The 23,784-nt window shown below is 41.8% G+C and overlaps 2 protein-coding genes across 5 annotated transcripts in view; both read left to right on the plus strand.

Moving 5' to 3' along the window:
• Positions 1-4,526, plus strand: part of ATG9A (autophagy related 9A) — a 22,594-nt gene extending 18,068 nt beyond the window's left edge. For all 3 annotated transcript variants that reach the window (XM_034433757.3, XM_034433758.3, XM_087881621.1), the window contains 2 exons: positions 1,010-1,152; positions 1,734-4,526. In XM_034433757.3, the coding sequence (XP_034289648.1) occupies positions 1,010-1,152; positions 1,734-1,739 (149 nt within the window). In that variant the 3' untranslated portion in view covers positions 1,740-4,526. The remainder of the gene's footprint in view (positions 1-1,009; positions 1,153-1,733) is intronic.
• A 3,275-nt stretch (positions 4,527-7,801) lies between these two features.
• ABCB6 (ATP binding cassette subfamily B member 6 (LAN blood group)) overlaps positions 7,802-23,784 on the plus strand; it is a 41,247-nt gene continuing 25,264 nt past the window's right edge. Inside the window, exons 1-4 of one of the 2 annotated variants that reach the window (XM_034433756.3) lie at positions 7,802-8,201; positions 10,275-10,806; positions 14,255-14,392; positions 18,475-18,664. In XM_034433756.3, coding sequence (XP_034289647.2) covers positions 8,071-8,201; positions 10,275-10,806; positions 14,255-14,392; positions 18,475-18,664 — 991 coding nt within the window. In that variant the 5' untranslated portion in view covers positions 7,802-8,070. Of the gene's footprint in view, positions 8,206-10,274; positions 10,807-14,254; positions 14,393-18,474; positions 18,665-23,784 lie in introns of both variants that reach the window. The other variant, XM_060687863.2, reaches the window with a different exon arrangement.

Here is a 23,784-nt window from a genome sequence, read left to right on the forward strand (position 1 = left end):
TTTATTTATTTATTTGTTTGTTTGTTTCAATTTGTATACCGCCCTTCTCCAACAGGACTCAGGGTGGTGAACAGCCAGAATAAAAACAGAACATACAAAATTTAAAAACAATTTTAAATAATTAAATATTTTTGGCCGCAGTTTAAAACAAACCCAATTTAAAATCAATTAAATTCAACCCAAAACTGTGGGATCAAGCCAGCCCGGCTAGTTGAAATAAATAAGTTTTCAGGGCCCGACGAAAAATCCGGAGGTCTGATATTGTACGTATCTCTGGGGGGAGGTTGTTCCAGAGGGCGGGTGCCGCCACAGAGAAGGCTCTCCCCCTGGGGGTCGCCAGCCGACACTGTCTGGCGGACGGCACCCTGAGGAGGCCCACTCTGTGCGAGCGTACTGGCCGATGGGAGGCTATTGGTGGCAGAAGGCGGTCTCGTAAATACCCCGGCCCTAAGCCATGGAGCGCTTTAAAGGTGGTCACCAACACCTTGAAGTGCACCCGGAAGACCACCGGGAGCCAGTGCAGCTTGCGCAGGAGAGGTGTCACATGGGAGCGCCCCGTCGCTCCCATAATCCCCTGCGCGGCCGCATTCTGGACCAGCTGGAGCCTCCGGGTGCACCCCAGGGGGAGCCCCATGTAGAGAGCGTTGCAGTAGTCCAGGCGGGAGGTGACGAGTGCCTGAGTGACCGTGCGTAGGGAGTCCCGATCTAGAAAGGGACGCAACTGGCGTATGAGGCTGCCCTGAGACGCCCTGTCAGCTTCTTAGCTTTTGATTTTTGTTAACAATTGTGAACTATAGCTGAACATGATCGCATACAGAATACTAGCCAAGAGTAACAATGATACCATCGTAAGCTTGAAAAGTTCCTCAAACATTCCTCTTTACTGCTTCTGTAGCTGAAAGCTAATTTTATCCTGTAATATTTACTCTTATTTTCTCTTCTTAATAAGTTACAATGTTTTCTTCAAGCAATGGGTGAGTTCCATTCCATTCCTTCTGTCCTATTACAGACCCTGGTCCAGTGAATAGGGCTCCATCACACTTTGCTCGCTTGCCACTTGGGGGCTGGGCAGAAGATGGCCAAGCTGCTCGACACCCAGAGCCAGTCCCAGAAGAGAGCTCAGAAGATGAGTTGCCACCTCAGCTACACAAGGTGCAGCTTGTTTTATTCCCTGGGATTAGCAATGGGTGTGGTGTGTTATCTGCCAAAAAGAAGGAATCTTCCATATCTTAAATAAGTAGTTATTGGGGACATGAGGACCCAGATTGTTGGGGGCAATATGCTGACTCTGTAAACCGCTTAGAGAGGGCTGTAAAGCACTGTGAAGCGGTATATAAATCTAAGTGCTATTGCTATTAACAGGAGGGTCAAGAACAGCAAAATAGCTGGCATGACCATGTATCAAAACCCACCCATCTCTTATTGACATGCATCCTACACATTCCATGTTCATGAAAAGGAGTGATGCTTTAATTGCCTGGATGTGGCTGCCGATTTCACATAATTGAACACACACACACACAGACCAGCACTATTGCCCAGTAGTAATGCAGTGCTGCATGTTGCTATCAAAGAACTGTTTTGTCATAGAATATATTAATTGATTTTGAGGTAGATATGGAAACGGGTGTGCCATCGACCTTAGAAGGGCATGTATACTAGGTTTTATTTTTGACTAAATCAGTATCCTTCCTCTCAAAATAACCACCTCTGTCTTAAATCACCCCCTCCAGGTATAACTGCAAAGGCTGAAGATCCAGTGGGGGTTCCAGACCTGGGGCCTGTCTCGGCTGGTGAAGCAGTGAGTTACCCTGCCCTAGAAGATATGGGTTAGCTCAAGTTTCCATGGCCTGGACATCAGAATACAGGGGTAACCGATGTGATGGTGTCAGTGGTGCCTTTGGGGTGGGCAGAACTCTATCCAGACATGCATCATACCGGTGACACATTAGCTGTGCATAGGCTGGGTGTGTGTGTATTTACATATATTGTCTGTATCTACATACGTGTTGTCCGTGTTGGAGAACCATCCAAGACCTGCACAGAATGCCACAGAGCACACAAGAGATGGGAGAGACAGGCAATGCTCACCCTGCCTGATGAAATGTTCTTCAGTTGGGAAGAGGACCTGCTTGTGGATCCTGTTCAGCAGCCAGAAGAGCTGCTCCGTTGTCTAGACTGCAACATGATCAAAGATGCAATCAGGATGTAGATTTGGACTCAGGAAAAGAAGGGCTGTGAAAGATTATTTTTGTAACAAGAATTGAGGGCCAGGCTTCCTCCACCCACTGACACAGCCTGACTCAACTGAAGCGGTTGCACACAGCAAGGGAATACATCTTCTTCGATTTTTCCATTCCATGTTGATGCCAGACTAGAAGAAAAGAATACCCTTGCAGTGCCATCATTTCTATCACAGGATTTGCCTTTCTTTGGGCATAATTGATTTCTCATTGCTTGGGGGGCCATATTCATTTCATGTCCTACCCCCATATCAGATCACAGGTTTATCATGGTAATGTTTGCCTGAGCCAGGATCTGAACTGATCTAAGTCAGCTTTATAAAATAATGCCCAGCCTAAAAGCCTTGAAAGAAAATTCTGCTCTAAAAGCCCTCGGTTCTCCTGCTGAGACTCAGAATCAAGAATAAGACTTTGTACTCTGTATGTTTGTGTGTGTGTGAGTGAGTGTGTGGTGAGAGGGGGGGGGGCAGAGGGAGAGGGAGAGAGATGAGTGGAGATTACCAGTGCTTATCAGAGGCATGATAGGCATATCATATTTAAGTACTTCTTTAATATCCTGCTTGGCTTCTCCAAATTGGTGCTGCCCCATTCGTGATTTTCTTTTTGTTTTCCCTTTGGGTGCCTTGATAGTAATTATGCAGCTCTTATGGAAATACCACATTTTGTATGCCAAAAAAAGCTATCTTAAAAACTCAAGAAGGGATGACTTTTATGTTTTTACAAAAAGAGTTAATTAAGCTCACAATTCAACTGATAAAACCCTATTTCAAACTGTCTGCAGAAACACTGGTTTTCCATTCTTGCCCTCGGTCTTCTGTCCTTTCTGTATTATTTGTAGGCTAGCTGGGCCTAGTTAAGTAGTAGGAACTACTGTGGTTTGTTCCTTTTTAAACCACTTATTTTTTCTGAATTTTGTTTTTGGAGAGCCCATTGTCACAATGGGCCGTATTTTAAATTCTTATTAGCCTTTTAGGTAATGATCACAGACAACCACTGTTAATGAAGTAAATTATCCCAGATAATATATTCTGTTTTCGCTTTTCACAGACTAAGCTGTGCAGGATCCTATAGCTGATTTTTCTGGGGATGTTTCATGTTTGGGGAAGCCAGACTCCTGAATTTTATATGCTTTCCTGGGGTTTTTTGAAGGAAAACAAAAACAGATTATGTATCCTCAGTTTCCACAGACTTGTTTCTAGTTCATGGCTCAGTATTTTCCTGTACTACTCATCATTTCTCTCCCAGTAGTTTTATCAAGTATCTATGGGGTAGGGAACAGTCGTGGGTTGCTACTGGTTTGCCCCAGATCGGGTGAACCAGTAGTGGCGGCAGTGGGAGACTCCGCCCACCCACCCAGTCGCTTCTGCGCATGCGCAGAAGTGTTGCATGCGTGCGTGAGCGCACACAGGTGCAAACCAGTAGCAAACTAAATTGAAACCCATTACTGGTAGGGAAATGTTGTTGAGCTGCAACTGCAGAGTGTTGTCTCCCAAGAAGTAAAAGAACTTTCAGTAGCTACCTTGCAGGTGCTGTTTCCTGGGCTGATAAGAGTTGTAGTCCAGGATGTCTGGAGTAGGACTACCGCTGACCTGTAAGGTGCCTTTGTGCAAAACGTTTTTTACCACCAGAGCATCAAATCACGTCAGTGGTTTCCCAGTGCTTCAGTCTCTCTTTTCTTCTATAGCACATGCGCACATGCGCAGAATAGTAACTAAAAGAACTTCTTCCTCCAACCCAATTGCCTGCAGTGTGGCACTGGGATACTACTGCTCCCATAATTCCCTCCCACCCCCCGCCAGTGTCATGGTGCCTTTGTACAATGCACAACTCGCTCACCTTCATGTGGCTGTGGTTTAGTGCTCCAAATTGGGTCAGGATGGTTTAACACTACAGATACAGCTAGCATCAGCATTATGCCTACTCCTTACTAGTATATGGAGAAATCCAGCAATATTGACATATCCCTGTAGAAAGCAGAATCACTTTGTAGATTGCTGCTTTGAATTGTGCTGGTCAAGTATGGGCTCTTCTTCAGCATCCATCTTGATATAGCTTAGCCAAAAGGATAGTAGGGGAGGCAGTACTAGCAGTCATGCATCCTTCTTATCTTTGCTCCATCTGCATCTGCATGGAATGGCCACCTTCTACCTCCACATTTATTTGTGGCATTAGGGAGGCCAGTTTGTATGTGAATAATGCAAGTGGTTTGTAAAGCAGAGCTGATTGTCCAGCTTCCTGTACAGTGCCGTATCTACTGAATAAAGGAGGTGTTTTCTTCTTTGAGGGGTCTGGCCATTTGTGTGGGATTATCCAATACACCCAAGTTTAAATTAGAAATGGAAGAGAGTTATGTTAGCCACCTGCAAAGGGTACATTTTAGCCAGGATTTCAACTCATCATGACATGCCTCTTCAAATGCCATCTTAAATCACTTCATCCATGTACAGTAGTTGAAATACAACATTTATTTTGAGTGCAGCAGACACAGTGAGTGTGAGTGCTCAGGTCAAATGATCCTCATTGTGAGGGTTTGGATATCCTGCTCCATGCGCTTGTTCTCAAAGGTGTTATTGGCATAAAGCCACTGTCTCAATATCGACTGCTTGCAGAATGGACCAAGCTGGATCCCAGATTGTATGTCATCACTTTTGAGACATTAAGACAATTTAATTGTTTAGTGTTGAGTTAACTCTCTTCTACAAGTTAAGAAGTCAAAAAGCACATCAGTTTTATTAAACCTTATAAAGGTGGAATGTTACATCTGCAAATCAAGAGTGATGTTGGTGCTTATTGACGACATAGGTTACCATGTACTATAGAATAGAATAGAATTCTTTATTGCCCAAGTGTGATTGGACACACAAGGAATTTGTCTTGGTGCATATGCTCTCAGTGTACATAAAAGAAAAGATACTATGAGGGGTCCTTAGTGCTCTCTGAGCTTGATTGTTTTCTTGCAGATGTTTCATTATCCAAACTAGGTAACATCATCACCACTAGCACTGATAATGCTACCTAGTTTGAATAATAAAACATCTGCAAGAAAACAACCAAGCTCAGAGAGCACCAAGGATCCCTCGTTTCAACCTTGAACTACAAATATTCCCCTTTATTGGTACTATGTACTATTACAGAAGTAGTATTGTACAAAGAATAATAACAGTCTGTATCATACCTGCAAATATTACATTCAGAACTAGAATGCTGAAATGAGTAAATGTTCAGTGTTTTTTAAAATATATATTGAATTTTAGTTTTGTATATAATCATGACAGGAAGGGAAAAAATAGTGAAATATTTCCATGGTGAAAGGATTAGCACATTAGCTGCGCATCATGGGGATACTTTAGAATTGAATATTAGCCCTAATTTCTAGCGCTGAGTCTAATCTGAATATTTAGAATAACCTTGGGAAAACTTTGTAAAAATAATGTAATTATTTGGGGGTGGGGGCTGTAGAGGTACTTAGACCTTTCATTTTTTGTGTGTTTGGTTTTTCGTTTTTGAAATATATGAACCAGATATTCCCTTCCAGGATGCAAATACAGATACCTTGCAATTTGGGGAAATGTTTTCTAAACTGGTGGGCATTGTGACTTTCTTTCCTCCTACCAGCTTCTGAAAGGCACAGGGACATGTCTAGTGACACAGTGGAATCACTGGGAAAGGGGCATCCAAAATGTTGCCTTCCTGTTTTGCTTTCGGAATGCCTTGTTTTTGTTTTTGCACGTCTTTAGAGAAAATCATACAAACTATGGACACCATGAATGCCACAAAACTGGAAGTGGGAACTGTATGCAATACAGCAATGCACTTAGAAGACATGCCCTGCAAATTAAGCCAAGGATCTTGAAGTTCATCAAACTAACTGTTTTAGTTACTAGGTTGAAATAGAAGTTGAATCCAAATAGAAGTTGAATGCCAATAGGCATTCAAAAATGCACTTGGATTGCTCATTCTTACTGTTAGCATCATTATTTCTGAACCAAATCTTTATCTCATTTGTAAAGGGGAGGGGAACCATATAAATATTGAGCTCTCTGAGACTGAAGTCCTTGTTATATTGTACACTCCAGGTCCAACAGACTTTTCAAAAGAGCCAGTACTTGCCCAAAGTTCGCCATCTTTGGAAGAAAGTCACTTAAGAAATATTTGTGATACAAGTTTCACTGGCATATATCCATAGCTAGCTTGTAATGTTAAAATATTGAAACCATTGCGAGATTCCATAGTAAATAGCACCTTAAGACTTCTTACAGAAGGTGACAAACTTTCTGCTGCTTATAAAGGAGAATATTTGTAGCCCAGGGTTGAAATAAGCGGTCCTTGGTGCTCGCTGAGCTTGCTTGTTTTCTTGCAGATGTTTCATTACCCTAACTAGGTAATATCATCAGCACAAGCAAACTCAGAGAGCACCAAGGACTCCTTTTTGCTGCTTTTTCAGACATTTTCAGCAATGCACTTGACTGAAAATGTCAACCTAGGCAAGCTCTCTCCTAGTTTATAGTAGGATAAATCATGTTTATTTCTAGAAAGTCCTAATGTATGGAATTACTTTGGGAAGATTAGACCCATAATATCAGTAGATTCTGCCTCTTAAAATGTGATTTCCCCTAAGCATGGTTAACTCTGTTTCACAAATCTGGCTGATTACCAGATGGAAGTAACGGGAGGAAGTTACCATGCCTCTTTGCTGCAATTTGTGGTGATCTTTGTGCAGCCAGGGTTGTTTGCAGGTTGTGGTAAAAAAAAAAAGTCACGATGGCAGCCGTGACGATGTAATTAGAGCTTTTTATGTGTATAATATGTACAACACACATTAACTAACCTGCAAAAGTTCAATCATACTGTTAATCGCTGCCATCCTGTGATCATCCCTATCTGCATCCCTAATCTCTATGTTAAACTACACATCTTCATTTCATTAGTATTTCGGAGCTGAAACTGGGCCCTTGGCTCAGTTAAGTAATGAGCAGTAGATAGGAGTTGGGCATGAATCCCATTAATATTTTTATTCCTCACCAATGATCTCAGTCTGGCACGCTGGGCGTAAACCCCATTTTACCTTCACAGCCTCCTTGAACCCAAGGTCACACCGTTTCCACAGTTGAAACGGGTGCTGCTATGAATGTTTACTTTATGACACAAAGTAAACATTCACAGTAGCATATGTTTATCGAATAAGTCTTGAGTTCAGTATAACTCATGCTTGAATGCTTTATTTTCTGTAGAAAGTGCTCCACTTTGGTCATTAAATCAGCTGCTGCATAACATTTGACACGCTTGTTTTTTTATTATGGAGCAATGGGAAGGGAGCAGGTGGAATATATAAATTAATTAGTTCGATTTATATTCCGCCCTTCTCCGGAGACTCGGGGCGGCTTACAATGCTTTTAAGCAATAGCCTTCATACTTTTGTATATACCTGCTTAGTAGGGCTTTTTGGCCTCCCCCCTAAGTGATGTTCTATTTTATACAAAGTCAGCTTATTGCCCCCACAAACCGGGTCCTCATTTTACCTACCTCAGAAGGATGGAAGGCTGAGTCAACCTTGAGCCTGGTGAGAATTGAACTCACAGTAATTGCAGGCAGCTGGCAGCTAAATATTACTTTAACAGTAGTTTAGTCCACTGCACCACCAGGCTCCTAGGTCCATTATTAAATAGGTCCATTATTAAAATCGGGGAGAGAAGCTACTTTCACGACTCCCCCCCCCCCCACCACTCATTTTCCGACAGAAATGCTTCAGTCCGCGGGAAGCTCAGCTTAGTTAGTTTGCTTGAGAACAAAATCAGCGGCAGTTAGGACCCAGTGGAAGTCTCCTAGCATGTACAGTACTATGCATGGGCGGGGTTTTTTAGGCCCGGAGGAGCCCCGCACAGCCTGCCGAGGCTTCTGCTGCGCTGCTGAGACGCGCTGCGCCGGACGGCACTCGTGCAAGCAAGTGGACGTTACCCGGTAGGTAGGGCGTTTTGAAAAATCTTTGGGGCCGGATGGGTTAAAGCAGAAGCGTCTGAGTCCCTGTGCCGGCAAGCGGGACGTAGGCGAGGTGAAGGGTCGAGAGTGGCTTCTCTGCGGAGCTCTCGCCAAATCCTTCCTGCGCCCGGAGACGCGCAACCCCCATCTACGGGATCGCACGGGGAAGAGGGGTGGGTGGGTGGTGGCAACGTTTCCACCTGTACAGGTGACCGAAAATCCTCGCCTCCAATTCTCAGCACGGCACTCCCTGGGTTGATTTTTTTTTTTTTTTCATAACCCACCCAGGACCTGCTTTTTTTCCAAGACCCGCACAAGGTCGGTTAGAGTTACTTTCAGATACGTCGGAGTGCAATTGGCCGTGGTGGCTGCGGACGATGGGAGATCTCGAGCGCAGCAAAGCATCGCTGCCTTAGGGTGGGATGCAGAGCCTCGTGCCGTTTTCCTTTGCTCCCACCTAGGACCCAGGTTTTATTGTTTTCCCAATAAATCCAGTGGAAGAGCATCGGACCGGATTGAAAACACTGGGCAAAGGGCTATTTGCAGCACTAGTGGAATTCGTGCGGGGGATCAGGCATGTTTTGGGAGTCCTGGGTCTGTCACCGTAATCCACGTGGCCTGGGTTGGAGCTCCCGCTGTTAGCCTTGGACTCCCGGGAGTCTCCTTGGTCGATTCACCATTTTCTCTGTGAAAGTTCACAGGTCTTGGAGAAACAGCTGATACTTGTTGTGGGGATGGCCCTGAGGAAAATTGCAAAGGACTGGTCTGTGCCTTGCCTATATAACCCTCCTGCCACCCCCTGCAAAATGTAGTCATAACAACATAACATTCAAGTACCATTTAAATGTCCTCTGAAAGGACAGAGTGAAATAAAGGAGGAGAAGCAAACTCCGGATAGGCATACAAATGTCAGTCTTGTGAGCAGAAGCAGAGATCTGTTTCTGACTCCTAAAAAGAGGATATTCAGGGAAAGTATCCTGTTTCCCCCAAAATAAGACATCCCCTGATAAGAAGCCCAATTGGGCTTTTGAATGCATGGCAATAAGGCCAAGAGTTTATTTCAGGGTTCAAAAAATATAAGACAGGGTCTTATTTACGGGGAAACACTGTAGGAGAATCCGAATTGGGCAAGAAATTTGGGCAATGGGATATCTAGCCTCATGAAGTTAGTGAAAAGTCAAAAAATTCTGGAACAAGGTTCCTGAGCTTGGATAGCACCATATATAGTTCATATATATAAAGCAACATTCAAATAGGTTTATTAAGGATATTCTTTTCCTCTTCAAGAAGAGATATACACTTTCTGCAGTTCCCAGAAGTTCTGTCCAGCAGGTGCTCACCAAATGTCTTGAGACTACATCTCTCAAAAATAGGAGTAATCACAGTAGCTTGGCCTCTATTTCAGGTTGGGGATCATACACATAATATTATATGTGATCAAGTCTGTGTCAACTCTTAGCAACAGCATGGACGATGATCTGTCCCTAACTGGGCCCTTCAGGTCTTTCAATAGGCACTCATCGCTGTTGGAACTGAATCCATCCACTGAATCCATCCCAAGGGTCACCCCCTTTTTCTTTTCTTTTCACCTTTCCAGCATTAGAGCTTTTTCTAAAGAACTAGGCCTTCTCATAAAATATGTGAAGTAGGATAATTTGAGCGTGGTCAATACATATAGAATACCTATACTTGATGATGATATAAAAAATAACATCTAAAAAAAATGTAAACACAGAGTTGAAACTCTTGCTATGCCCAAGATGTGATTTTGGGGTGACTGGTCTGCTGCCTTTTTTTGTTGACAGTTGCTGAGGGATTTTTTTTTTTAATTATAGTTTTATTATGGTTTTAGTTCTATAATTGTAAACTACCTGGACTCTTGGGAGGTGGTGGTATATAAACTATGTGTAATGAATATGAAATAAATATTCTCATCTACATTGTGAATAGGTAATGTGAATAACTTGTCATGTCAATGGGGTTGAAGTTCTATGTAATATGTCTAAACTTGTTTCCTAATTTCTTTTTCTGTTTCTTTTATTGATGTCTCCACAGTTTCTCACCCAGCAGGATGGTGGTGTTACACAGCTATTGTGAGGGAAATGAGTCCCTGGCACAAGCATGGACCCAAGAGGGATTGTCCCCCTGCTTCTACTTCACACTAGTCCCTGCAGTGCTACTCAGTGTCTGTCTCCTATTGGGTGCTCTACAGTATACCTGTTATGCTCAGTTCAGCCGCACTATGGAACCAAAGTATATCCCTCGCTCCCGCCTGTTCTATACCCAAATCCTGGTCTCCCTATTCCTCGCCCTGATGCCCTTCTGCACTTTCTTGTGGCAAGTGGTGGGCACCCAAGAACTTTATGGATATATGGTGCTGAATGTTTGCTTGTCAGCCATTAGCTGGGCCGCCTCAATTGGGCTGCTGCATCTGGAACGCACCAGGGTGATGGTGCAGGATCGGATCAGAGGCCATGGAGCAATCCTCCTCCTCTACTGGGCTCTGGCTTTTTCTTCTGAGAATTTGGCCTTCATCTCATGGAACAGCCCACTTTGGTGGTGGAAATTAAAAGACACTAACCAAAAGGTAGGATGGGTCAGTGATAAGGTCATGGGGATGATATGTTATAGGAAGATGATACAGTTTCTCTGGCAGTAAGTAAAGCTAATTTCTGTGTGTCTTGTACACACAGAATTTATAGCAGGGTCTAGTGCCAAAGAGTGTTGTTGGAAACATCATCTTGGAAAACTTGTTTTCTACTATTAATTTATAACTCGGCCTTATCTGTTTCATTCAAGTTGTGACTGAGTATGAAATAGCCCATCTGAATCATAGTTCGTGTTAGTAAGCAGAAAATAAATTTCATGTGCAGCACTGAGTTATGAAAATCAATTATACTAAACAAATATAGGTAACCTATTTTGAAAGTAGAATAGAGGAGTTTTTTAGTCAATAATGCGTTGCTTACTTGAGCTTCCTTTGATCCTTCCTAGATCGTGCCATATTTATAATAGAGAAGGCTTTGTAACTTTGAAGTTCAAATGAAGACAGACAAATTAGAAATGATTTGTTACAGAAACATGTTGATTGAGACATGGTGATACTATGCTCCTTAGGCTACCTTATATATATGGAGCTATTGTCAGTAATATAAATGTCAACTTTGGTGTACCTTTTAATTGTATTACGATTAATACGGGAGGGAAATAAGGTGTTTTTTTCACCTAGTGAAGACATTTGACTTGGGAGGCAATGGAAGACATCCTATATCAGAGACAGGCATTCTCTTTTTTTAAGTTTGAGAATTATAAAGAGATTATTTATAGGCTGAAATTTTATAGAAAATAAAGGAGATGAGCTAGCACTGAATGAACTGGACTAGCATTGAATGAATCTGTCAGAAATTGCCCTTGGTGCAAGCTATTGCTTATTTCTTTTTTCCTCTCATTTTCCTCATGGCAGCATGTTTTTGCTGAATCATTGTTGCTTAGTCATCATTGCTTAACAGTTTCACAAGAGGGCAAGGAGGGCAAACCACTTTCTCTTTAAATTTTGATAATAGGGGAAGAGTCTTTATGCATATTCACTTACCAAGCAGGTCTAGCCACAAGCTGAATTCTCATTTCTTTGTTCTGGCAAGAATATACAAGAGATGAAGGCTTGCTTCCTCCTCCCTTTCCCTCTACGAACACCATGAGAAAAAAGGGCATCTCTCTGAAGATCAATTTGACTGGCCCTAAAACTTGAAAAACAAGACAGAATGTAATTCCATCTGTAGTGCAGATGGTTTATTGGTTTATTAATGAGTTGCCCATTGCTTCCTTTGCATGTTTGTGACCCCCTGCTCTTTACTACACATCAGAATAAATGATATTGGGTTTATGTTGGGTTCACAGTGTGGCTCTCTACACTTTATAGCATTTCCATTATCGGAGATAATGGGGAGTTGGAATTCAAAAATATCTGGAAGGTCACAGGGTCTTCTAATTTGTATTTGTTACTAAGCTACTTATCTGAATTACAGTACTACTATAGGCCAACCTCAGGTTTGTTTCTCTGAGTAGGCAGCTTTGCCACTCCACACTGCCAGTTCATACAATCACTTAAAAGTTGGAACTTGGGCGTAACTATCACTGATGGGTCCCCACATAAATTTATAGTAGTCCTCGATTTACAACAGTTTGTTTAGTGACCATTTGGAGTTACGACAGCACTGAAAAAGTGACTTATGACCCTTTTTCACACTTATGACTGTGGCAGTGGTGCAGGATCCCATGGTCACGTGATTTAAATTCAGACACTTGAAAACTGGTTCATATTTATGACGGATGCAGTGTCCCAGAGTCATGTGATCACATTTTGCCAAACAATCAAAGTCAATGGGGAAGCCAGATTCACTTAATAACCATGTTACTAACTTAACAACTGCATTGATTCACTTAAACAAATGTGGCAAGAAACATCCTAAAATGGGGCAAAACTCAATTAACAAATTTCTCACCTAGCGATATAAATTTTGGGCTCAATTGCTGTCGTAAGTCGAGGACTACCTGTAGAAGGTGTGGCAAGAGCAGGAGTAGCAGCTATTGGTTTCTTATCCCGTTGCATATTGTATGAGGTTAAAGTATAGTAACCATATTTTCTTGGAAAAAATAGAAAGCAAACCTGAAAGTGGGGGGAGTGGGGGGGCCAAACCAGAAAGAGATTCATTTGGACAAGAACAATCATTTCTGTTTATAACTTTGCATTCCAAAGGAAAATTCAAGAGCGACACCGAGGGAATATATAATTAAATAAATGAGCAGGGGACTGGATTAGAAGACCTCCAAGGTCCCTTCCAGCTTATTCTATTCTATTCTATTCTATTCTATTCTATTCTATTCTATTCTATTCTATTCCTATACTATACTATACTATACTATACTATACTATACTATACTATACACTATACTTATACTATACTTATACTATACTATACTATACTATACTATATACTATACTATACTCATACTCATACTCATACTCATACTCATACTATACTATACTATACTATACTATACTATACTATACTATACTATACTATACTATACTATACTATACTATACTATACTATACTATACTATACTATACTATACTATACTATACTACACTGGTTCCCCCAAAATAAGACATCCCCTGATAATAAGCCCAATCAGGCTTTTGAGTGCACGGCAATAAGGCCAAGCGCTTATTTCAGGGTTCAAAAAAAATATAAGACAGGGTCTTATTTTCGGGGAAACACGGTATACTATACTATCCTATCTAAAGGACAGCTTTCTGGAACAAAGGATGTGTGTGTCACTGTAGGTTAAGAATGCCCTAGCTAGCACAAGTGGATCCAAGGAGAAGTAACAGTAATAATGTTTGGCTTGTTCAGCTTGTCCCTGGAGAGCAAACTGCCAGTGAGATGGTCCCCGAAAACTCATCTCCCATCTGTTTAATAGCCCACATTTAAATGCTAGCCTCTCCTGGCCCTGATCCCTTCACATGACCGAGCTTTCCTAGGGCTTCTGTGCTGCACTTGCAGGCCTCACAGGACAGGAAGAGGCGTGAAGGAGCCACAGGAAGTGCCTTCCCCCAGGTAGTGGAATCAAGTGCCTTTGGGGGGGGTTGGGGTGTCAGGATTACCACTAAGCGCTCCCTAAAGCTACTGGGAGGGGCTGTCTCTGGGATTTGCTACAAAAAAAATACAAAATAAAAAAATGTGGGGCCTTTTTGTAATTGATGCAGTTCTCTCTATTCTTGGTTACATTATTCATAAACTAGTGTTTTCAGTGCTTTGACCATCATTTCTTGGTGGACCAATCTTTGGCCGCGCGCTTTAGAGTTTTATGTTTGGCCAGTGAAATGCCAGCTTCTCCTCCGTTTGACTGTGGAATTGGGCGTTGGAGGAGAAGAAGAGCTGCCTGCTGGTTTGTAGCCATTGGAGGGGTGGGGCAGGAAGAAGGGGAGCTCTTGCCGAAGAGTGCCACTGACCTGAATCCATTCCTCCCAGGTCCAGTTCAGCCTGTGGTTCCTGCGTTACATCAGCACCTTCACCCTCTTCGTTTTGGGGATCAAGGCCCCAGGGCTGCCCCGAAAACCCTACATGCTTTTAATCAATGAAGATGAGCGTGATGTGGAAATCAGCGAGGTGAGTTTCTTTTCCTCTATCCAAGATAAATCTTGCTGTGGTTTTTTTGTTTTGTTTTTTTTGAAGAGAAGTGCTTCAGAGCTCGTGGGGCCGAAATGTAGCTCCTTTCACCAACTCCTTAAAGTAGCTGCGAATAATGTGCTAAACACCTTTACAGTTAATGTTCCTCTTTTAGTCCCTCCTCCACCCCAGCCATCTGCCAGCAATAGGTTGTGAGAGGGAGGTACCATTCCGAAGATGGCAATGAACTTGTCGTAGAAAATCTTGCCAGTTCCCATCATTCTCTTCACGACTTTGATGGGTTTTATGAGAGTTTAGTTCAATGCATCTGGAGGATTCCTTTTCCTGGTTGCCAGGTTGCTGATCTCAATTGGAGATAGGATTGGGATTAGAAACATCATTATGTTATAGAGTAACATCTTTTACTTGAACCCAAATACTGACAGCCTAGTAACTAAGCAGCTGCTTGATATGCCAAAGATCCCAAATTCAGTCCCTGGCCCCTTCAGCTAAAACTGACTCAAGCAATGAGGACTTCTGACTGAAACTCTGAAAAGCAAAAGAAAGCTTGACGAAAAGGTGTGGATTCTTTAGCCTTATACCGCTGTAGAAATCTCAGGGACTTTAAATCGGGTTTTGTTACAGTAAAAATCAATTCATCCCTTACTGCAAACATACCAAACCAGGTACCCAGTAATGGAACAGCAACCCCTGCTGAATTTCTCAGAATCATTCAGCTCTATGGGAGCCTCTACCACTGTACTGTATCAGAGAAAGAAAAATAAAGGAAAAATGTAAAGTTATCAGGACATGAACATACTATGAGGCTAATCCAGTGGTTTTGAGTCAGACTGATAGTTAATCTACCAGCAGCTCTTTGTACATGCTATTCAGAAACTAACCAGACTTAATGAGAAAAGGCTGAGAATAATGCTTGCAGATGCTCAAGATTCTTCGTAGGAAATATGAGTGCTAAGTTTGTAATACATATGTCTATCTAATAAATGGCTATTTATCTACAGAATTTGAAGTAGTGTGATATCTAAGTTTCTTATCAATAAATGGCCCCTTGAAAGAAGCCAGATAAGGGTTTGGTCTCTATCCCTTGATGTGCTCAGATATTTTGAAACTATTTACTCCCACTCAGTTCACATCTAGTTATGTGTGCTAGACTAGGAAAAAATGGTTTAAAAGTGCTAAGTTATGGTTGGGAAGGAGATGGATCATTCCTCTCTTCCACATATGCACACTATTTTAAAAGTAAGGTCCCTCTATGCGTTACAGATTGATAAGTGTTAATAAGCATATTTTAATATTATAACCTGATATTAACATGATAAAACATGCTTTAAAAATAGATACATGTCTAGTTTCATCTTGTCATAATATTTGTAGAACAAATTGAAAGGTATGATAAGACTCTCCCTGAAAAGAAGAGTTTATATAATGCTGTTATTTGTTGTTGTTGTTGTTGTTGTTGTTGTTATTATTATTATTGGATAAGGAATTTTAGACCTAGATCTTATTATAATATAGACCAGTGAGTACTTAGAGATTGTGAGACTTGAAATCCAGCAGCAGCTCAACCACCAACTGCTGTTCCCTGTTATTGTTTCTATGAAACATGCAAGTAGTATTTCTATATTGCTACTTCATAGTTATTTAGAGCAGGAGTAATCATTATGTCTTGTTTTAGCTTTCCAGGGCATCTAATTGATCACAGGTCAAATATTTATATAGCTTTATATAAAAATATCCTAATTAGTCCTGATGGACTACCACTTAAGTATGAAACAACAGTGTGCTGCAGCTGCCAGAAAAGCCAGCCCAGTCCTAAGCTACATCAGCAGAGGGATAGTATCAAGGTCACAGGAAGTGATAGTACTGCTCTATACTGCGCTAGTGAGGTCACCCTTGGAATACGGCATCCAGTTCTGGTCACCATGATGCAAAAAAGATGGTGAGGCCCTAGAAAGAATGCAGAGAAGACAACAAAGATGATAAGGGGTCTGGAATCTAAATTACATGATTTAGCCTAATGAAGGCTAATGAAGAGCATTTAGCCTAATGAAGAGAAGTCTTGGGGGAGACCTGACAGTTGTCTTCCATTACTTGAAGGGCTGCCACAGGGAAGAGGGGGTTGATTTATTCTCTGTAGGATCTGAGGACAGGACAAGAAGCAATGGCTAGAAGCTCGTCAAAAGGAGATCCAATATGGAAATAAGGAGGAATTTCCTGACAGTGATAATGATTAATCAGTGGAACAGCTTGCCTCCAGACTTGTGGTGCTACATCGCTTGAGGTTTTCAAGAAAAGATTGGACAACCATATGTCTAGTATGGTATAAAGTCTCCTGCCTTGGTCAGTGGAATGGAGTAGAAGACCTTCAAGTCCGCTTTCAGCTCTATGATTCCTAATGTATAAAAGTACACTTTAAAAACCTCAGTGGGATAGGTGTACTGTATTTGTTGCAACAAAACATTGAAGATAAATATGGTATATCATTATGAATATAGCAACTTTTGAAATACTTTGAGGCTTTAGTTGCATAAGAAATCTATTCTTTAAATATTTATATATTTAGAAATATAGCAGATGATGTATGGGTATTTACTATCAAATATGTGGATATATGTATATGTGAATATACAACTGGCATACTAGGGATCAGATATTCCCATGTTTCATTTGAAGAATGACTTGAGAAAGAGAAATTATTAGAGTCCCAGTGTAATAGAAACACAGAAAGCTGCTACACCAAAGTAGACCATTGGTCAATCTAGTTTACATACTGTAGACTAATTGGCAACAATTTACCAGGATTTCAGATCAGAGTCTGTTCTTACTCTATCTGGAGATACTTGGGACCTTCTGCATAAAAGTGACAATTTCCACTGGACTACAACCTTTCCCAGGATTAGGAAGAATTCCACCCCATAGTGTCAGATCTGGAAATAGACACAGTCAAAAGCTATGTTTGGATATGACATAAAGGAGGAACAGTCAGTCTGTGGCCAGAAGGAAGCATGTGGAAAAGCTGTAATGTGAGTAATAGTAGGCGTTAACATAGTTTTAAAATAATGCTATTAACAAGAAAAATCATCGCCAGAAACAAGGAAAAAGCTAATCCTGTTTGCATTATATACCTCCCCACTGCAGTCCTTAACTCATAAAAACTGCTTTGCATCTCCTGGCCTGCAAACTGTTGTCTACTTTTCCACTACACTATGATACACAAAGGGAAAAAGATTTCATGAACTTTAAGCTCACATGCCCCTCCCCCAACTGGGAATAGACTCTGTTTTTAGACACTCATCACTTTTAGACTCATCACTTGTGTCTTTTTCAGTAGCAAATTATTAAAGATTAAGTTAAAGTTAGTTTCAAATAAGTTACTTTATTTTAAAGTTGAACCATTCAAACTAAGTAGGGATTATTTGCAACCACAATTCTGGGCCAGACAATGAATTGTGGCTTGTGGTCTGCTTGGTTGCCTAGGAAGAAGGAACAAAAAGAGGAGCCTCTGAAGCCATGGCTCATTGTAACTCATTTCCTACTTATATGTGTGTTAATTTATTAGTTAGCAGTGTTCATGAATATGGCTCTGGATAAAACCTTTGCCCTCTGGACTCTTTCTAATTATATTTTCCTAGGTTGCTTTCTTCCCCTGAAATTAGATACCTGAAAAGTCATTGGATTGTTTGATCATTCCTAATTTCTTCTTTCCCTAGTCTTATGTAAGTTGAAAACACATTTCCCAGAATTCTGTTCCAAATGACCAAGATGGTGGCCTAGGATTTTGAGAGTGCAGCCTCGGCATTCTGGAGAGTGTACCAGGATGGGAAAGGCTATTTTCTATGCCTTTTAATGAGAAAAGTCTGTTTTCCTTATTTATTTATATGCCGCCCAACTTACTATCTAAAGTGAGTCTGGGATGCTTATCCTTCAAGTCCCTTTCTTTTTTACTTGTCAGTTCTTGTCTCTGCCTTATTGAACAAGTGCCAACCTTCTCAAATATTTCTAGCAAACCTGCCCCAAATCGCCTCCCTTCCCATTTACTTATTTCTCTTCTCTTATTTTAGCCCCTGCTTCCAGATGCCAGGCAGAACACCTCCACGTGGAAGGATATGGGCCAGAAAATACTCATCCTTATGCAATACATGTGGCCAAAGAAGAACTACCCACTTCAGGGCATGGTGATATTCTGCCTGATGCTTATGGGGATGGAGCGTGCCATCAATGTCTTTGTGCCCATCTACTACAAGCATATCGGTAAGAAGAGTGGGTGACTTGCAGGCAGGCATAGTGCTGCCTCTAGGGCAGGGCTGGTCAAGCAGGAATTGCACTTAATGATGTGTGGGAAGGTTTAAGGCAGTGTTTCTCAATCTTAGCAACTTTAAGCATTGACTAAGGAATTCTGGGAGCTGAAGTCCACACACTTTAAGATTGCTGAGATTGAGAAACCCCTGGTTTAAGAGTGAGTTGATTGATGGTACAAAACAAGTTATAGAGAGTTGATTGATGGTACAAAACAAGAGGAACTGTGTGACGCATATGGGCAAATTGGGATTTATTTATTTTTCTGGAGAGGGTATGTAGAGTTTTCTTCATTGCATTTTATATTTATGCTAAGCCTATTTTCAATTTACTTTTCTCGTCTGGTTCTGTTTCCCATGTCAAAATAATAAGAAACTCAAACTCAGTGATATAATCAGGGGAGAATCAAAGAGGAACAGGTTTCAGGTTGCTCACCCTTGCATTGGTGCCATAGGGGTTGAAGGTTTGTTCTCCGAGCTAGCGGGTTGATTTCTCTGTGTCTGGGAGAGTTTTGCAAGTACTGTACAGCAGGGAGGATGACAGTGTAAGAAATGCCCTCTATTTTACTTAGTGCGCCAAATTAGCCAGCAGAGGGTGCCCTTACACAACTGCTTACAGAATGCAGAATATTTTCATCGAAAGGGTCAAGTACAACGAACCCAGCTCAGTTACTTGGTATTAGCTGTTAAATTTCTGGTAATTACAAATATTTGTTTCTGGTGAGCCCTAGCCATCTGGAAGCCCTCCAGGTTGTGAGTCCTTAACAAGCACTTGTCTTAAGCACGGATTGCAAAGTAATGTTTGATGAGGCTCTTAACCAACTTCACTCCCCAGAGTGACTGCCAGCAAAAGGCTTGACACATATATAGGTGGTGGGAAAGAGCTTTATATGTGTCAGGACATGTTCCTCTTGTCCCTTAGAGGCACTTCCATATATCTGCAAAAAGTGATGCAATGGATTGGGATAACAAAGCGCTTGGAGTTGCAGTTTTGAGAGAGAGAAATCAGATCCGAGTGCTCCTTTATGGGATAAACGTACCTTTCATGTTGAAAAATAGCAGATGAGAGAGGCATTTTGCAGAACTCATTCCTTAATACCACACATATTCTAAAACAAATGCAGTGTGCGCACACCATTTCTACCAGCAAAGGTACTCTTGATAGTTCTGCCATTTCATTTTCACGTCACCTAGAAAACCTCTCTTTTTCATCAACATTTTCTGTCTTCTATCTTTGTTCTTCATCAGGACTCACCCCTTCAGGGAAGCCGTTTCCTGGTAAAAAAACTGCGGCTTCACCTTGCACTTCTCCAACCACTCTTGTGTTATTCCCCACTTTCTCTGCCCACTTCCCTTCCCTTCTTCCACCTCCAATGTCTCCATCTCGTGTACATTTTGATCTCTAGGTGGAAAATTGCATCTTTATCTGCAAAATTACAGCACATAATTTGGGTAGTGACGGGATTATGATTTTATAGGGCTGGGGATCAAGGTGAAGTTTTTGACTGGGAAAATGTGAATTCAGTAGCTTTTTAAATTCTCCCGAACACCTCTTCTTATTCTCTCACCAGATCTTCAATCCTGAGCCCCCACTATGACCTCCCATCTTGCATGTTTCTAGACTAACTCTCTGTTGAATTTCTGAGAGGAATGCTAGCTCTTTGTTAGTAGAAACTGTTGGTGTTTGCCAGGTTCCCATGCCCTGGTGGGCACTGTGAGTGCCAATTCAGGGCAGCTATTGAGAGGTATTTGAATAGAGGGGATGGACTCTAGACCTGCCTTTCAGCCCTGACTTTTAGACTTTACAAAAGAATCCCTGTAGGCGGGAGGCATGGAACTGTAAACGGCATACAAAATGGCTGGATGAGAAGGAATCTGGGAGCAGGACGGCTCTGTCCTACATGCTAAGTAGCTTCAAGGCAGGAACACTCCTCCTCGGACCCACCTGCAAGAGGCTCTGCTCTGCAGATTTTAATCAGATCCTGTGCCCATGGCCTTGTCTGAATGCAGCTGCCTGGTATAGGGAGTCCTCGACTTATGACCTCAGTTGAGCCTAAAATTTCTGTTGCTAAGCAAGACAGTTGTTAAGTGAAGTTTGCCCCATTTTTACAACAGTAGTTACGTGAATCATTGCAACTGCTCAGTTAGTAACACGGTTGTTAAGTGAGCCTGGCTTCCCCATTGATTTTGCTTGTCAGAAGGTCGCAAAAGGTGATCACATGACTTCAGAGCACTGCAATCATCATAAATATGAGTCAGTTGCCAAGCGTCTGAATTTTTATCACGGGGATGCTGCCACGGTTGTAAGCGTGGAAAACAATCAAAAGCCACTTTTTCCAGTGCCTCTGTAGCTTCAGATGTCACTAAATGTTGTAAATCGAGGACAGCCTGTACTCTAAAGCTCACACTTGTCCAGCAATGGGCTTACGAATGTGGTTATCCCTGCTGAGTCAAGCCAGCAGTCCATTTTGCTCAGTCTCCTGCCTTTGCCAATAGGAAATGATGGACATGCTTTAGTTATGAAGCTTTTAGACTGCCCATATCCAGTATACTTGTTCAATCGCTCACACACATGCGCACATAGGAAGGGTGGAACAGGGTATGGTGCTCCTGAGCAGGTCACTTCAGCCTCGTCCCATTTTCTTAACAGTCTTGCTGTTGCTTATGGTGCTCTACCTGAAGCTGTAGTGGAAGGAGCAATGTTTCATAAAACACACTGCCAGTGTCAGTGTTTATCCATAATGAATGTCACAATTCTGATGCGATGCATACCACATCAGTATCCATTAGCAGGGTGTTGGGGATTAACGGTGCTTCTCAAAGTTCCCTGAAGACCTTCCCATTCAAGTGAGTGGGATGTGACTCCCAGCTCTCTACTGCAGCAAAAGAGCAGCCTATTCACCTGGCAGGTGAAGATGAGCTGGATAATTATGGGCTAAGCACAGAGTGACCAAGGACTACGGGTAGTCTATGTGTGCTGATCCACAGTTTCTGGTAGAAACTTTTGTGCTTTCAACTCTCAAAAGCTAGCAGCTACCAGCATCTTCCACATATACACTTAATGCCCAAGTAGTTACCTGTTTCTTTTGACTCACTTGTACTACTATTATGGATGGATGGGTGGGGGGGTGGGGAGGGAATTCGGCTACCTGTCAGTTTTCAGGAATAGAATTAAGGATCTCGGTTCTTAACAATTTACAAGCCAGAGGAATGAGTTTGGTAAATATTTTGTTCGTAGATTAGTTCTACATCAGTCTATGATTAGTAATCTATTACTAATCTATAATTCAGTCATCTATAATTTAGGTGGGGTTACAGTGGGACATATAGTATTATTATTTCAATTCTTCATTTGTATACCGCTAGACTCAACATATACCATATGGACTTCTGGTGGTGTATAAAACAAAATCCCCCAAAGAAATAGTAATCCCAGTAATACAAATACATTTCTAATACATTTAAATCATGACTCATTCAATGACTCAAAATTAAATTATGTACCAATGACAGGCTTAATTAATGATCCTTCTGAATTGTTCCATTGTATATCTAAAGCTCTGGAGTGATGTCAACTTTTGGATTTCTAGAGTTATCAATGTTTAGTACATTGATTACATTCTGGGCACTTACAAATGCTTAATTCTACATTTAAACCTTATTTCTTTGTAAATCTGTTGGCCCTTCATTTAATTGTTTTCCCTGCTTTGTTATTTAATAATAAATAACATTATTAAAAAAATAATGCTATTATTTTTAAAGTAATGTGCAGTATAACCCTGGATTTATATGTGTCGAGAGACACACATGTCATGAGGAAGTTAGAGCACTACCAGCTTCCCATTCAGTATTTTGGTGGGAAAACATAGGAGGGTTACATGTGGATGCAGGACAATTAAAGCCTCTGCCTGGATGGTGGGTCTGTCAAACTTTTCTCCCTATCGAACGTCTCTATTTCTAAGGTTGAAATTTGGCACATATTTTTGTTCCATATCATGAGGTGGACAGAAGTTGGAGAGACACAGAGAGTTGAAATGTGAATCTGAAATTTACTCAAGGAAATCTGGCTTGAAATGTGTTGCCTCACTTTGTGGCTTTGGGACACTCACTGCCAGCGTTGGTTCTTCATGCTAAAAAAAAGGGGGGGGAACGACCATTTTAAGTTTAAAAAAAAAAAATCAGTGACACATATTCCTTCGAGGTCACTTGCCCCCATTTCCCCAACTATCCCTCCTTGCATTTGCCATTTTCTCCTTGTAAAATAGTATACTTTATACCTTTGTTTGGGAACAAGATGGTTTTAACATCACCTACCATGTGCAAAATAAAATAAAATGGAAGTGGGTGGTGGGTGGGAGGAGAAGTCTCTTCCTGATCCCTTCTTCCCACCATGTGGAAGGATTGAAAGGCAAAAGGGGGGCACTGCCAGATGGGGTCACCCACCCTGCCAGTTAGGATTACCCAGCAAAGTGCCGCTGGCGGCAAACAAACAAGGGGCCTTTGTATCTCCCAGCAGCCTAGCAGGGGGTTGGGAGTGGGGCCTTTGTTGCTGTGCGGTTCCTTGAAAGGGGGAACAAAGGCAGCGAGGAGATTCCACTGGAGGCTCTCCGGCTGGACGATCTTGAGGGAGATATTCAGAAAACCCCATCCCCGTTACTGCTGAAGGAAAATCCTCATGGGGAGAGCAGGATCTGACCCAGAGTATGACACTTTAGTTCTGGGTTGCCTGTTCAGGTGTGGAAAATGAATCCAAGAGTGGAAAGCGTTACCTGCTCCCAGGGGATCCCAAGGCAGCAGCACCTAAAATGACTCAAACGTTCCTCAGCAGTCAGATGGAGATTCAAAGGTTTAAAACAGGCAGTGTTTTGATAGGGGCACCAAAAAAGGAAAGGGAGTGCTGCTGGCTATATTTCATTCAAGAAAAGCTTTAAAATCGGGCACTACCACGGAGAAGGCCCCTCCCACTGTTTTCTTTTTGTCAGAACATAAGATATTTATTTCCGTCCCAACACTGGAAGAAAGGCCTCTTTGAAGATCTTTACACATGGGTAAGAGGATTGAAAAAAAAATAGACTG

Source organism: Pantherophis guttatus, chromosome 1 (genome assembly GCF_059756535.1).
Source record: "Pantherophis guttatus breed Tessera chromosome 1, ASM5975653v1, whole genome shotgun sequence".
In the NCBI taxonomy this organism is placed as follows: domain Eukaryota; kingdom Metazoa; phylum Chordata; class Lepidosauria; order Squamata; family Colubridae; genus Pantherophis; species Pantherophis guttatus.